At 49.6% G+C, this 16,607-nt stretch overlaps 1 protein-coding gene across 3 annotated transcripts in view; it reads left to right on the forward strand.

Moving 5' to 3' along the window:
- SRRD (SRR1 domain containing) overlaps window positions 1–16,607 on the forward strand; it is an 84,414-nt gene that overhangs the window by 21,644 nt on the left and 46,163 nt on the right. For all 3 annotated transcript variants that reach the window (XM_076058603.1, XM_076058601.1, XM_076058602.1), the window contains 2 exons: window positions 6,052–6,337; window positions 7,133–7,173. In XM_076058603.1, coding sequence (XP_075914718.1) covers window positions 6,054–6,337; window positions 7,133–7,173 — 325 coding nt within the window. In that variant the 5' untranslated portion in view covers window positions 6,052–6,053. The remainder of the gene's footprint in view (window positions 1–6,051; window positions 6,338–7,132; window positions 7,174–16,607) is intronic.

A 16,607-nucleotide genomic window follows, 5' to 3' on the forward strand; every position in this document is an offset into this window, starting at 1 on the left:
CACTTACACACACTTACACACTAACACGCACACTTACACACTAACACACACACTAACACACTTACACACACTTACACACACTTATACACTTACACACTAACACACACACACTTACACACTAACACACACACTTACACACTAACACTTACACACTAACACACTTACACACACTTACACACACACTTACACACTTACACACTAACACACACACTTACACACACACTTACACACACACTTACACACACACTAACACACACACACTTACACACTAACACACACTTACACACTTACACACTAACACACACTTACACACACACTAACACACTTACACACTAACACACTAACACACACTTACACACACGCACACACTTACACACTTACACACACTTACACACTAACACACTTACACACTAACACACTTACACACTAACACACACACACTTACACACTAACACACACTTACACACACTAACACACACACTTACACACACACTTACACACTAACACACACTTACACACACACACTTACACACTAACACACACTTACACACACTAACACACACACTTACACACACACTAACACACACTTACACACACACTTACACACTAACACACACTTACACACACACACTTACACACACTTACACACACACTAACACACACTTACACACTAACACACACTTACACACACTTACACACACACTAACACACACTTACACACACACACTTACACACACACTTACACACACACTAACACACACTTACACACACACACTTACACACTAACACACACTTACACACTTACACACTAACACACTCTTACACTAACACACACACTAACACACACACTTACACACACTAACACACTAACACACTTACACACACTAACACACTTACACACACTTACACACACACTAACACACTTACACACCAACACACACACACACTAACACACACACTTACACACACACTAACACACACACTAACACACACACACTTACACACTAACACACACACTTACACACACACTTACACACTAACACACTTACACACTAACACACACACACACTTACACACACTAACACACTAACACACACTAACACTTACACACACATACACACACACTTACACACTTACGCACACACTTACACACTAACACACACACTAACACACTTACACACACTTACACACTAACACACACACTTACACACACACTTACACACACACTTACACACACTTACACACTTACACACACTTACACACTAACACACACACTAACACACACTTACACACACACTAACACACACACACTTACACACACTTACACACTTACACACTAACACACACACTTACACTTACACACACTAACACACACTTACACACTAACACACTAACACACACACTTATACACACTTACACACACAAACACACACACTTACACACTTACACACACACTAACACACTAACACACTTACACATACTTACACACTAACACACACACTAACACACTACACTAACACACTTACAACATACACACACACACTTACACTAACACACTTACACTAACACACACACACTTACACACACACACTAACACACACATTACACACTAACACTTACACTAACACACACACTTACACACACTTACACACTAACACACACTTACACACTTACACACACACTTACACACACTTACACACACTAACACACTAACACACACTAACACACACTTACACACTAACACACTAACACACACTAACACACACACACTTACACACTTACACACACACTTATACACACTTACACACACACTTACACACTAACACACACACTTACACTAACACACACACTTACACACTAACACACACACTTACACACACACACACTTACACACTAACACACACTTACACACACTTACACACTTACACACTAACACACACACACTAACACACACACTTACACACACACTTACACACTAACACACACTAACACACTAACACACACTAACACACACACTTACACACTAACACACACACACTTACACACTAACACACTTACACACTAACACACACACTAACACACACTAACACACACTTACACACACTTACACACACTTACACACTAACACACTTACACACTAACACACACACTTACACACACACTAACACACTTACACACACACTTACACACTAACACACACTACACACACACACTTACACACACACTTACACACACACTAACACACACTAACACACACTTACACACACACTTACACACACACTAACAATACACTAACACACACACACACACACTTACACACACTTACACACTAACACACTTACACACTAACACACACTAACACACACTAACACACTTACACACTTACACACACACACTTACACACACTTACACACACTTACACACTAACACACAGTAACACACACACACTAACACACACTTACACACACACTTACACACTAACACACACTTACACACACTTACACACACACTTACACACACTTACACACTAACAATACACTAACACACACACACTAACACACACACACTTACACACACTTACACACTAACACACACACTTACACACACTAACACACACACATACACACACTTACACACACTTACACACACACTTACACACACACTTACACACTAACACACACACACTTACACACACACTTACACACACTTACACACTAACACACACTAACATACTTATACACACTTACACACTAACACACTTACACACTAACACACTTATACACACTTACACACTAACACACACACACTTACACACTTACACACACTTACACACTAACACACACACTTACACACTAACACACACTTACACACTAACACACACACTTACACACTAACACACACACACACTTACACACACTTACACACACACACTTGCACACACTTACACACACACTAACACACACTAACACACACTTACACACACACACACTTACACACTAACAATACACTAACACACACACACACTTACACACACTTACACACTAACACACTTACACACTAACACACACTAACACACTTACACACACACTTACACACACTTACACACACTTAAACACACTTACACACACTTACACACACTTACACACTAACACACAGTAACACACACTTACACACTAACACACACTTACACACACACTTACACACTAACACACACTTACACACACTTACACACACTTACACACACACTTACACACACTTACACACTAACAATACACTAACACACACACACTAACACACACACACTTACACACACTTACACACTAACACACACACTTACACACACTAACACACACACTTACACACACACTTACACACACTTACACACACTTACACACACACTTACACACACACTTACACACTAACACACACACACTTACACACACACTTACACACACTTACACACTAACACACACTAACACACTTATACACACTTACACACTAACACACTTTTACACACTTACACACTAACACACTTACACACTAACGCACTTATACACACTTACACACTAACACACACACACATACTTACACACTTACACACTAACACACACACTTACACACTAACACACACTTACCCACTAACACACACACTTACACACTAACACACACTTACACACACTTACACACTAACACACTAACACACACACACTTACACACACTTACACACACTTACACACTAACACGCACACTTACACACTAACACACACACTTACACACTTACACACACACACACACACTAACACACTTATACACTAACAATACACTAACACACACACACACACTTACACACACTTACACACTAACACGCACACTTACACACTAACACACACACTTACACACTAACACACTTACACACACACTTACACACTAACACACTTATACACTAACAATACACTAACACACACACACTTACAACAACAACAACAACAACCGCCATTCGCCACTAAGTGGCGGTGACGTCACCACGACGCTTGTGCCAGGCTATGTGCACCCTGAGGCCACGTGAAGTGTCGAACGCCCGCTGGCAGGAGGTCACGGGGCAGACCCAGGTGCCACGGGTCGACTGACTGAGATGACTGGCTGATGCACCACCTGTGCCCCCTACTGTGCCAACCTGCTGTGCTTTAGCCACCCGGCGCTCCGCTCGCTGTTGTGAGCGTTGCTCCTCCGCCCTCCGCTGTTGTTGGAGGGCGACTGCCTCCAACTGCCCAGTAGCATCCTTCACGAGCCTCCTCCACAGAGGCCGATCTTGACACCGCTGGTACCAGTCATCGGCAAGTCCACTCAGCTCCACGTCCTCCTGTACCACATCACTCCATCTCTTCTCTAGCCCGTGCCGCGCCCGCTTAGCCCCCTCAATCCGGCCAAACAAAAGCTGTTTCGGCATGCGGTGGCTGGGCATGCGGGCTACATGACCCAGCCAACGCAGCCTTGCCTGCCGGAGGAGCTCACCTATGGGACCTTGCCCAGATCTTTAAAGGATTTGTGAGCTCACACAATCCAGTCTGATTAAACCCAGGATGGATCGTAGGCAGGCCAGCCTAAATGTTTCTAACCGGCGAAGATGTTCCATTAGGGGGGTCCACGTTTCGCAAGCGTAGAGAAGTGAGGGAATGACCCTGGTCGAGAAGACCTAACACACACACACTAACACACACTAACACACACAGTGAGTGGGTGAGTGAGTGGGTGGGTGAGTGGGTTAGTGAGTGAGTGAGTAGGTGGGTGAGTGGTTGGGTGGGTGAGTGAGTAGGTGGGTGAGTGAGTGGGTGGGTGAGTGGGTGAGTGAGTGGGTGGGTGAGTAGGTGGGTGAGTGGTTGGGTGGGTGAGTGAGTAGGTGGGTGAGTGAGTGTGTGGGTGAGTGGGTGAGTGAGTGGGTGGGTGAGTAGGTGGGTGAGTGGTTGGGTGGGTGAGTGAGTAGGTGGGTGAGTGAGTGGGTGGGTGAGTGGGTGAGTGAGTGGGTGGGTGAGTAGGTGGGTGAGTGGTTGGGTGGGTAAGTGAGTAGGTGGTTGAGTGAGTGGGTGGGTCAGTGAGTGGGTGGGTGGGTGAGTGGGTGAGTGAGTGGGTGGGTGAGTGAGTGGGTGAGTGAGTAGGTGGTTGAGTGGGTGAGTGAGTATGTGGGTGAGTGAGTAGGTGGGTGAGTAGGTGGTTGAGTGGGTGAGTGAGTATGTGGGTGAGTGAGTAGGTGGGTGAGTAGGTGGGTGAGTGGGTGAGTGAGTGGGTGAGTGAGTGAGTGGGTGAGTAGGTGGGTGAGTGAGTAGGTGAGTGAGTGGGTGAGTGGGTGGGTGAGTGAGTGGGTGAGTGAGTGGGTGAGTGAGTAGGTGGGTGAGTGAGTGAGTGGGTGAGTGAGTGAGTGGGTGAGTGAGTGGGTGGGTGAGTGAGTGAGTGGGTGAGTGAGTGGGTGAGTGAGTGAGTGGTGGGTGAGTGAGTGGGTGAGTGAGTAGGTGGGTGAGTGAGTGGGTGGGTGAGTGGGTGAGTGAGTGAGTGGGTGGGTGGGTGAGTGAGGTTGGGTGAGTGAGTGGTGGGTGAGTGAGTGGGTGAGTAGGTGGGTGAGTGGTTGGGTGGGTGATTGAGTGAGTGAGTGGGTGAGTAGGGGGGTGAGTGGGTGAGTGAGTGAGTGAGTGGGTGGGAGTGTGAGTTGAGTGATGTGAGTGGGTGAGTGGGTGAGGTGGGTGAGTGGTGAGTGGGTGAGTGGGTGAGTGAGGTGAGTGAGTGGGTGAGTGAGTGGGTGGGTGGGTGTGGGTGGTGGGTGAGTGGGTGAGTGGGGTGAGTGAGTGAGTGAGTGAGTGGGTGAGTGGGTGAGTGGGTGGGTGAGTGGGTGAGTGAGTAGGTGGGTGAGTGAGTGGGTGAGTGAGTGGTGGTGAGTGGGTGGGTGAGTGGTTGTACTGTTTGTTTGTTACGTTCTGACCCCCCCCCCCCCAAGTAAAGAGCTTTACACCAATCGGATTGCTCCATCTGCAGTCTAAACCAGCGATCCTTGTGTGCCCACAGGCATGGCGGGTGGTGACAGTGGTGGTGGTGGTGGTGACGGTGGTGGTGGTGACGGTGGTGGTGGTGAGTGGCGGATGGTGAGACGGAGACACGGGAAACGATCGGGGGTTGAAAGACCTCCTCCACATCCTCCCCATCATCTTCCACATCCTCCCCATCGTCTTCCACATCCTCCACATCGTCTTCCACATCCTCCACATCATGCTCCACATCCTCCACATCGTCCTCGCAGTGACGAGACTCAGCTGACGTGCACACAGATTCTGCAGAGCCTGGAGATGGCCAGGTGAGAGACCAGCCGCTCGCTCACTCACTCACCCACTCAACCACTCACTCACCCACTCGCTCAGGCACCCACTCGCTCGCTCACTCACCCACTCACCCACTTGCTCACCCACTCACTCACTCACCCACTCGCCCACCCACTCACCCACTCACCCACTTGCTCACCCACTCACTCGCTCACCCACTCACTCACCCACTCGCTCACCCACTCACTCGCTCACTCGCCCACTCACTCACCCACTCGCTCAGGCACCCACTCGCTCGCTCACTCGCTCGCTCACCCACTCACCCACCCACTCACCCACTCGCTCACCCACTCACCCACTTGCTCACCCACACACTCACCCACTCACCCACTCACTCACTCGCTGCCATACACACTCACCCACTCACTCACCCACTCACTCACTCACCCACCCACTCACCCACTCACCCACCCACTCACCCACTCGCTCACCCACTCACCCACTTGCTCACCCACACACTCACTCACCCACCCACTCACTCACCCACCCACTCACCCACCCACTCGCTCACCCACTCACTCGCCCACTCACCCACCCACTCACTCGCTCACCCACTCACTCACTCACCCACCCACTCGCTCACCCACCCACTCACTCACTCACCCACTCACTCGCTCACCCACTCAATCGCTCACCCACTCACTCACTCACTCGCCCGACCACTCACCCAGTCACCCACTCGGTGGTGCTACTCGCTGCTAGCAGCACTTGCCCCTACAGCCCTGCTAGAGGCTACCTGGGGGAGCTTTGTCTGTGGTGTGTGTTCACAGGGCTGAACTTGAGATGATGGAGTTCACAGGAAAGTGCGTAGGTGAGCTACATCGCTCCTCACCCACCCACTCACCCACCCACTCACCCACTCACCCACTCACTCACCCACCCAGTCACCCACTCACCCACTCACTCACCCACTCACCCACTCACTCACCCACTCACTCACCCACTCACCCACTCACTCACCCACCCACTCACCCACCCACTCACCCACTCACTCACCCACTCACCCACTCACTCACCCACTCACCCACTCGCTCACCCACTCACCACTCACCCACCCACTCACCCACTCGCTCACCCACTCACCCACCCACTCACCCACTCACTCACCCACTCACCCACTCACCCACTCACCCACTCACTCACCCACTCACCCACTCAATCACCCACTCACCCACTCACTCACCCACTCACTCACTCACCCACTCACTCACTCACTCACCCACTCACTCACTCACCCACCCACTCACCCACTCACTCACTCACCCACCCACTCACCCACTCAATCACCCACTCACCCACTCACTCACTCACCCACTCACTCACCCACTCACTCACCGACTCACTCACCCACTCACCCACCCACTCACGCACTCACTCACTCACCCACCCACCCACTCACTCACCCACCCACCCACCCACTCACTCACTCACCCACTCACTCACTCACCCACTCACTCACTCACCCACTCACCTTCTCACTCACCCACTCACTCACTCACCCACCCACACACTCACCCACTCACTCAGTCACCCACTCACTCAGTCACCCACTCACTCACTCACCCACTACATAGAGACTCGGAGTCTCTGAGTCTCCGTGTAGTGGTGAGTCTCTGACTCTCTTAGTCTCTGTGTGGTGCTGACTATGAGTCTCTGTGTAGTGGTGAGTCTCTGTGTAGTGGTGAGTCTATGTATGAGTGTGTGTGAGTGTCTGAGTGTGTGTGAGTGTCTATGAGTGTGTGTGAGTGTCTATGAGTGTCTGTGAGTGTCTATGAGTGTGTGTGTGTCTATGAGTCTCTGTGTGTGAGTGTCTATGAGTGTGTGGGAGTTTTTATGAGTGTGTGTGTGAGTGTCTATGAGTCTCTGTGTGAGTGTCTATGAGTGTGTGTGAGTGTCAATGAGAGTGTGTGAGTGTCTATGAGTCTCTGTGTGAGTGTCTATGAATTTGTGTGAGTGTCTATGAGAATGTGTGAGTGTCTTTGAGAGTGTGAGTGTCTATGAGTGTGTGTGAGTGTCTATGAGTCTCTGTGTGAGTGTCTATGAGTGTGTGTGAGTGTCAATGAGAGTGTGGAGCGTCTATGAGTCTCTGTGTGTCTATGAATGTGTGTGAGTGTCTATGAGTGTGTGTGAGTGTCTATGCGAATGTGTGAGTGTCTATGAGAGTGTGAGTGTCTATGAGTGTGTGTGCGTGTCTATGAGTCTCTGTGTGAGTGTCTATGAGTGTGTGTGAGTGTCAATGAGAGTGTGTGAGTGTCTATGAGTGTGTGAGTGTCTATGAGAGTGTGAGTGTCTATGAGTGTGTGAGAGTGTCTATGAGTCTCTGTGTGAGAGTCTATGGGTGTGTGTGAGTGTCTATGAGTGTGTGAGTGTCTATGAGTATCTATGAGTGTGTGAGTGAGAGTGTGAGTGTCTATGAGTGTGTTTGAGTGTCTATGAGTGTGTGTGTGAGTGTCTATGAGTGTGTGAGTGTCTATGAGTGTGTGTGTGTGTCTATGAGTGTGTTGTGTGTGTGTCTATGAGTGTGTGTGAGTCTGTGAGTGAGTGTCTATGAGTGTGTGTGTGAGTGTCTATGAGTGTGTGTGAGTGTTCTGAGTGTGTGTGTGTGTCTATGAGTGTGTGTGAGTCTGTGAGTGAGTGTCTATGAGAGTGTGTGAGTGTCTATGAGTGTGTGTGAGTGTTCTGAGTGTGTGTGTGTGTCTATGAGTGTGTGTGAGTCTGTGAGTGAGTGTCTATGAGTGTGTGAGTGTCTATGAGTGTGTGTGAGTGTTCTGAGTGTGTGTGAGTGTCTATGAGTGTGTGTGAGTGTGTGTGAGTGTCTATGAATGAGTGTGAGTGTCTATGAGTGTGTGAGTGTTCTGAGTGTGTGTGAGTGTCTATGAGTGTGTGTGAGTGTCTATGAGTGTGTGTGAGTGTCTATGAGTGTGTGTGAGTGTCTATGAGTGTGTGTGAGTGTCTATGAGTGTGTGTGAGTGTCTATGAGAGTGTGTGTGTATCTGTGTGTGTGTGTGAGTGTCTATGAGTGTGTGTGTGTCTATGAGTGTGTGTGAGTGTCTATGAGTGTGTGTGAGTATCTATGAGTGTGTGTGAGTGTCTATGAGTGTGTGTGAGTGTCTATGAGTGTGTGTGAGTGTCTATGAATGAGTGTGAGTGTCTATGAGTGTGTGTGAGTGTCTATGAGTGTGTGTGTCTATGAGTGTGTGTGTGTGTCTATGAGAGTGTGTGTGAGTGTCTATGAGTGTGTGTGAGTGTCTATGAGTGTGTGTGAGTATCTATGAGTGTGTGAGTGTCTATGAGTCTCTGTGTGTGAGTGTCTATGAGTGTGTGAGTGTCTATGAGTGTGTGTGTGTCTATGAGTGTGTGAGTGTCTATGAGTGTGTGTGAGTGTCTATGAGTGTGTGTGAGTGTCTATGAGTGTGTGTGAGTGTCTATGAGTGTGTGTGAGTGTCTATGAGTGTCTATGAGTCTCTGTGTGTGAGTGTCTATGAGTGTGTGTGAGTGTGTCTATGAGTGTGTGTGTGAGTGTCTATGAGTCTGTATGTGTGTGAGTGTCTAAGAGTGTCTATGAGTGTATGTGAGTGTATATGAGTGTGTGTGTGAGTGTCTATGAGTGCGTGTGAGTGTCTATGAGTCTCTGTGTGAGTGTCTATGAGTGTGTGTGAGTGTCTATGAGTGTGTGTGTGAGTGTCTCTTTGTGTGTGTGATTGTCTATGAGTGTGTGAGAGTGTGAGTGTCTATGAGTGTGTGTGAGTGTCTATGAGTGTGTGTGTGAGTGTCTATGAGTGTGTGAGTGTCTATGAGTCTCTGTGTGTGTGTGAGTGTCTATGAGTGTGTCTATGAGTGTGTGTGAGTGTCTATGAGTGTGTGTGTGTGAGAGTGTGAGTGTCTATGAGAGTGTGTGTGAGTGTCTATGAGTGTGGGAGTGAGAGTGTGAGTGTCTATGAGTGTGTGTGAGTGTCTATGAGTGTGTGAGTGAGAGTGTGAGTGTCTATGAGTGTGTGTGAGTGTCTATGAGTGTGTGAGTGTCTATGAGTGTGTGTGAGTGTCTATGAGTGTGTGTGAGTGTCTATGAGTGTGTGTGTGTGATTGTCTATGAGTGTGTGTGTGTCTATGAGTGTGTCTGAGTGTCTATGAGTGTGTGTGAGTGTCTATGAGTGTGTGTGAGTTTCTATGAGTGTGTGTGTGTCTATGAGTGTGTGTGAGTGTCTATGAGTGTGTGTGAGTGTCTATGAGTGTGTGTGAGTGTCTATGAGTGTGTGTGAGTGTCTATGAGTGTGTGTGTGTGTCTATGAGTGTGTGTGTGTGTCTATGAGAGTGTGTGTGAGTGTCTATGAGTGTGTGTGAGTGTCTATGAGTGTGTGTGAGTATCTATGAGTGTGTGAGTGTCTATGAGTCTCTGTGTGTGAGTGTCTATGAGTGTGTGAGTGTCTATGAGTGTGTGTGTGTGTCTATGAGTGTGTGAGTGTCTATGAGTGTGTGTGAGTGTCTATGAGTGTGTGTGAGTGTCTATGAGTGTGTGTGAGTGTCTATGAGTGTGTGTGAGTGTCTATGAGTGTCTATGAGTCTCTGTGTGTGAGTGTCTATGAGTGTGTGTGAGTGTGTCTATGAGTGTGTGTGTGAGTGTCTATGAGTCTGTGTGTGTGTGAGTGTCTATGAGTGTCTATGAGTGTATGTGAGTGTATATGAGTGTGTGTGTGAGTGTCTATGAGTGCGTGTGAGTGTCTATGAGTCTCTGTGTGAGTGTCTATGAGTGTGTGTGAGTGTCAATGAGTGTCTATGAGTCTCTGTGTGTGAGTGTCTATGAGTGTGTGTGAGTGTGTCTATGAGTGTGTGTGTGAGTGTCTATGAGTCTGTGTGTGTGTGAGTGTCTATGAGTGTCTATGAGTGTATGTGAGTGTATATGAGTGTGTGTGTGAGTGTCTATGAGTGCGTGTGAGTGTCTATGAGTCTCTCTGTGAGTGTCTATGAGTGTGTGTGAGTGTCTATGAGTGTGTGTGTGAGTGTCTCTTTGTGTGTGTGATTGTCTATGAGTGTGTGTGAGTGTGTGAGTGAGAGTGTGAGTGTCTATGAGTGTGTGTGAGTGTCTATGAGTGTGTTTGTGAGTGTCTATGAGTGTGTGAGTGTCTATGAGTCTCTGTGTGTGTGTGAGTGTCTATGAGTGTGTCTATGAGTGTGTGTGAGTGTCTATGAGTGTGTGTGTGTGAGAGTGTGAGTGTCTATGAGAGTGTGTGTGAGTGTCTATGAGTGTGGGAGTGAGAGTGTGAGTGTCTATGAGTGTGTGTGAGTGTCTATGAGTGTGTGAGTGAGAGTGTGAGTGTCTATGAGTGTGTGTGAGTGTCTATGAGTGTGTGTGAGTGTCTATGAGTGTGTGTGAGTGTCTATGAGTGTGTGTGAGTGTCTATGAGTGTGTGTGTGTGAGTGTCTATGAGTGTGTGTGTGTCTATGAGTGTGTCTGAGTGTCTATGAGTGTGTGTGAGTGTCTATGAGTGTGTGTGAGTTTCGGCAAAACAACCCCCGAACCTCCTCGCGGTGCCGGACGGGCAACTCTGTCGTGGACAGTGCTGTGGGGGGAGTTCCAATTTTGATTGGCTCCTCCCCTCATGGCATATGTGTCCACCACAGGGGCTAAACGGGGGCTCTGGACGGGTGCGAGGGGCTGGTAACCCCTCCACCTTCAATTAATTACCACAAAACCACGAATTAAAGTGAAATATGTAACAACTAAGCTTGTGCCGGAGGCCCCGGGGGGCCAGGCGTCTATGACGTCTCCTGGCCAAACCCCAATTGGCGGAGCCAGGAGATTGAATACCTACCCTCGGGGCTACTCCAGAAACAACGAAAAGCCACTACGGGTGGCCACGTGGAATGTTCGAACGCTCACTGCAGAGGAGAGGCTGCCACTCCTCTGTCGGGAGCTGGACCGGTACCGCCTGGATCTATGCGGCATTCAGGAGGTCCGGTGGACCGGCTCTGGCTCCTGCCACCATGAGGGGTGGACAGTCCTCTACTCGGGGCAGCAGACTGCCAAACAACAGGGTGTGGGTCTTCTTTTGAACAAAAGAATGAAGGGGGCGTGGGAGCGTGGCGGTGAGGTGTGGGAAGCTGTAAGCCCCAGGCTACTTTGGGCTCGCCTTCCCATCAACCGGAGGCGAGGAATGGTGGTCGTGGTTACTTATGCCCCCACCGAAGATGAACATCCGTGGAGGGATGCAGGCAAAGCCGATGAGTCAGATGCCTTCTATGACCTCCTGTCACAGGTGCTGGCTAAAGTGGCCCCTCGGGATAGAGTCATCATGTTGGGTGACTTCAATGCCCGAGTTGGTCATGATACTGGCACCTGGTCTGGAGTGATTGGAGGGCATGGGCCAGATCAGCTCAATAACAATGGTAGGAGGCTGCTAGATTTTTGTGCAGCCCATGGGCTTGTAATTACCAACACGCTGTTCCGGCATCGGCGCATCCACACAACATCATGGATGCATGCCGGGTCCAAGCAAGAACATCTGCTGGACTACATAGTGACGGACCAGCGAATGCGAGCCCATGTCCTTGACACCAGGACCTACCGTGGAGCTGATCTGCCCTCTGACCATCGACTAGTCATCTGTAAGATGCGCCTGCCATTCTTCCACTCCGGTGGTGGGTGTACACCCAGGACCCCATTCCAACCTAAAGTGGCCTGGTCTCAGTTATCTGATGAAAGTTGCAAGCGAGAATTTCATCATCGCTTGCGGCTGGGATTGGCATCGTCCCCGACTCCTCCTGATGTCGAGGGTAAATGGGCGAGGTTTAGGACTGTGACTCATGCAGCTGCAATGGCTGCTTTGGGTACGCGGTCCAGACCTCCCCAGACACCCTGGATGACAGAGGAGTTGTTCAGGATGGTTGAGAAAAAGCGACAGGCCCACTGTCATCGGCTACAGAATCCCACGTCAGAGAATGAGGAGGCTTACCGCAGCCTTCGCTCGGAGGTTCGGAGAGCCGTGAGGCGCTGCAAGGATGGGTGGTGGTCGCGGGTTGCTGAGGAGATGGAGTCTGCCTCAGTGGCCCGTGATCACAAATCGCTATTTAACTCCATCAAAAAAGTAACCTGCAGCGCCGCACCTATTACCATCATTAGGGGAAAAAACGGTGATCCAATTTCCGACCCCCAGGAACAGGTTCGCAGATTTGCTGAGCATTTCTGTGAGGTCCTGGGGGAGGGAAAATCCCACAGCCAGGAAAACATCGTGGCACAAAGTGAGGATGACCCTGCTGAGGCTGCGGTGCCTCAAATATTGGATGAAGTCACCCCCTGTGAGTGGCTGGCTGAGGTGCCATCTGCTGAGGAAGTATTGAAGGCGATCCGGAGTCTGAGACCAGGAAAGGCAGCGGGCAGAGATGATCTCCCAAGCGAAATGCTGAGGGAGGGTGGCGTTTGTGCACAGACTGCCCTATATGACATCATAACAACAGTCTGGACCACTGGACGGGTTCCGCAGGATTGGAAGGATGCCCTGGTGGTCCCCCTTTTTAAGAAGGGGGACCGCACAGACTGTAACAACTACAGGGGCATCTCACTCCTCAGTGTGCCGGGAAAGGTCCTGGCAAGGATTATTCAGCATCGCCTTGCCAGGCACGCTGAGGAGAGGCTTGCGGAGCCCCAATGCGGTTTCAGGAAAGGGCGGTCCTGCACAGATGCCATATTTTCTGTCCGTCTGCTACAGCAGAGGTGTAGGGAATTCCAACAAGACCTACATCTCTGCTTTATTGACCTGGTCAAGGCCTATGATACCATCAGTAGGCCTGGGCTCTGGGTCGTTCTTCGTGCTTTTGGAGTACCTGACCCTCTGCTCACGATCATTAAGGACCTTCATGATGGTGAGCGGGCCCGGGTAAAACTACGTGGCCGGGAGTCAGAGCCATTCCCTGTACACCTTGGGGTGCGACAGGGATGTCCTCTGGCTCCCACATTATTTAACATCTATTTTGACCACGTAGTTCGTGAAGCCTTCAATAGCTGTACCGGGGGAATCTCCATATGGTACAGATATAATGGGAGGCTAATCGATGCCCGGGTGCGGTCAAGGGATGGCTCCCTATTGCTCAACCACGTTATGTATGCTGATGACTTGGTAATAGCTGCTCAGTCAGAGGAGGAGTTGGAGACGCTGCTGCTGAGACTGGAGCGTGCCACTAAGAGGTGGGGCCTTACCATCAGCCCCACCAAAACTAAGCACCTGCCTGGGTATTTTGTACCATCGGACACTCCACCCCCACAACTCCCAATCGGTGATGGGGCAGTTGTGGAGAGAGTGGAGAGTTTCCCATACCTGGGCAGTGTGCTTATGACTGGCTCCAGTTTAACAGCAGAGGTCTCACTCCGAATCAGTCGAGCGGCAATATCTTTTCATCGGTTGCGTAACGCTGTGTGGAAGCTACCTGGTCTATCGCTCCGCACTAAGCTTCAGGTCTTCTCGGCCACGGTCATTCCCTCCCTTCTCTACGCTTGCGAAACGTGGACCCCCCTAATGGAACATCTTCGCCGGTTAGAAACATTTAGGCTGACCTGCCTACGATCCATCCTGGGTTTAACCAGACTGGATTGTGTGAGGAGCTCACAAATCCTTGAAAGATCTGGGCAGGGTCCCATCGGTGAGCTCCTCCGGCAGGCAAGGCTGCGATGGCTGGGTCATGTAGCCCGCATGCCCAGCCACCGCATGCCGAAACAGCTTTTGTTTGGCCGGATTGAGGGGGCTAAGCGGGCGCGGCACGGGCTAGAGAAGAGATGGAGTGATGTGGTACAGGAGGACGTGGAGCTGAGTGGACTTGCCGATGACTGGTACCAGCGGTGTCAAGATCGGCCTCTGTGGAGGAGGCTCGTGAAGGATGCTACTGGGCAGTTGGAGGCAGTCGCCCTCCAACAACAACGGAGGGCGGAGGAGCGACGCTCACAACAGCGAGCGGAGCGCCGGGTGGCTAAAGCACAGCAGGTTGGCACAGTAGGGGGCACAGGTGGTGCATCAGCCAGTCATCTCAGTCAGTCGACCCGTGGCACCTGGGTCTGCCCCGTGACCTCCTGCCAGCGGGCGTTCGACACTTCACGTGGCCTCAGGGTGCACATAGCCTGGCACAAGCGTCGTGGTGACGTCACCGCCACTTAGTGGCGAATGGCGGTTGTTGTTGTTGTTGTTGTGAGTTTCTATGAGTGTGTGTGTGTCTATGAGTGTGTGTGAGTGTCTATGAGTGTGTGTGAGTGTCTATGAGTGTGTGTGAGTGTCTATGAGTGTGTGTGAGTGTCTATGAGTGTGTGTGTGTGTCTATGAGTGTGTGTGTGTGTCTATGAGAGTGTGTGTGAGTGTCTATGAGTGTGTGTGAGTGTCTATGAGTGTGTGTGAGTATCTATGAGTGTGTGAGTGTCTATGAGTCTCTGTGTGAGTGTCTATGAGTGTGTGAGTGTCTATGAGTGTGTGTGTGTGTCTATGAGTGTGTGAGTGTCTATGAGTGTGTGTGAGTGTCTATGAGTGTGTGTGAGTGTCTATGAGTGTGTGTGAGTGTCTATGAGTGTGTGTGAGTGTCTATGAGTGTCTATGAGTCTCTGTGTGTGAGTGTCTGTGAGTGTGTGTGAGTGTGTCTATGAGTGTGTGTGTGAGTGTCTATGAGTCTGTGTGTGTGTGAGTGTCTATGAGTGTATGTGAGTGTATATGAGTGTGTGTGTGAGTGTCTATGAGTGCGTGTGAGTGTCTATGAGTCTCTGTGTGAGTGTCTATGAGTGTGTGTGTGAGTGTCTCTTTGTGTGTGTGATTGTCTATGAGTGTGTGTGAGTGTGTGAGTGAGAGTGCGAGTGTCTATGAGTGTGTGTGAGTGTCTATGAGTGTGTGTGTGAGTGTCTATGAGTGTGTGTGAGTGTCTATGAGTCTCTGTGTGTGTGTGAGTGTCTATGAGTGTGTCTATGAGTGTGTGTGAGTGTCTATGAGTGTGTGTGAGAGTTTGAGTGTCTATGAGAGTGTGTGTGAGTGTCTATGAGTGTGGGAGTGAGAGTGTGAGTGTCTTTGAGTGTGTGTCAGTGTCTATGAGTGTGTGAGTGAGAGTGTGAGTGTCTATGAGTGTCTGTGAGTGTCTATGAGTGTGTGAGTGTCTATGAGTGTCTATGAGTGTGTGTGAGTGTCTATGAGTGTGTGTGTGAGTGTCTATGAGTGTGTGTGTGAGTGTCTATGAGTGTGTGTGTGAGTGTCTATGAGTGTCTATGAGTGTGTGTGAGTGTCTATG

This window comes from Petromyzon marinus (assembly GCF_048934315.1).
Source record: "Petromyzon marinus isolate PM22_M1 ecotype Great Lakes invasive population chromosome 77 unlocalized genomic scaffold, UKy_Petmar_22M1.pri1.0 chr77_unloc.2, whole genome shotgun sequence".
NCBI lineage: Eukaryota > Metazoa > Chordata > Hyperoartia > Petromyzontiformes > Petromyzontidae > Petromyzon > Petromyzon marinus.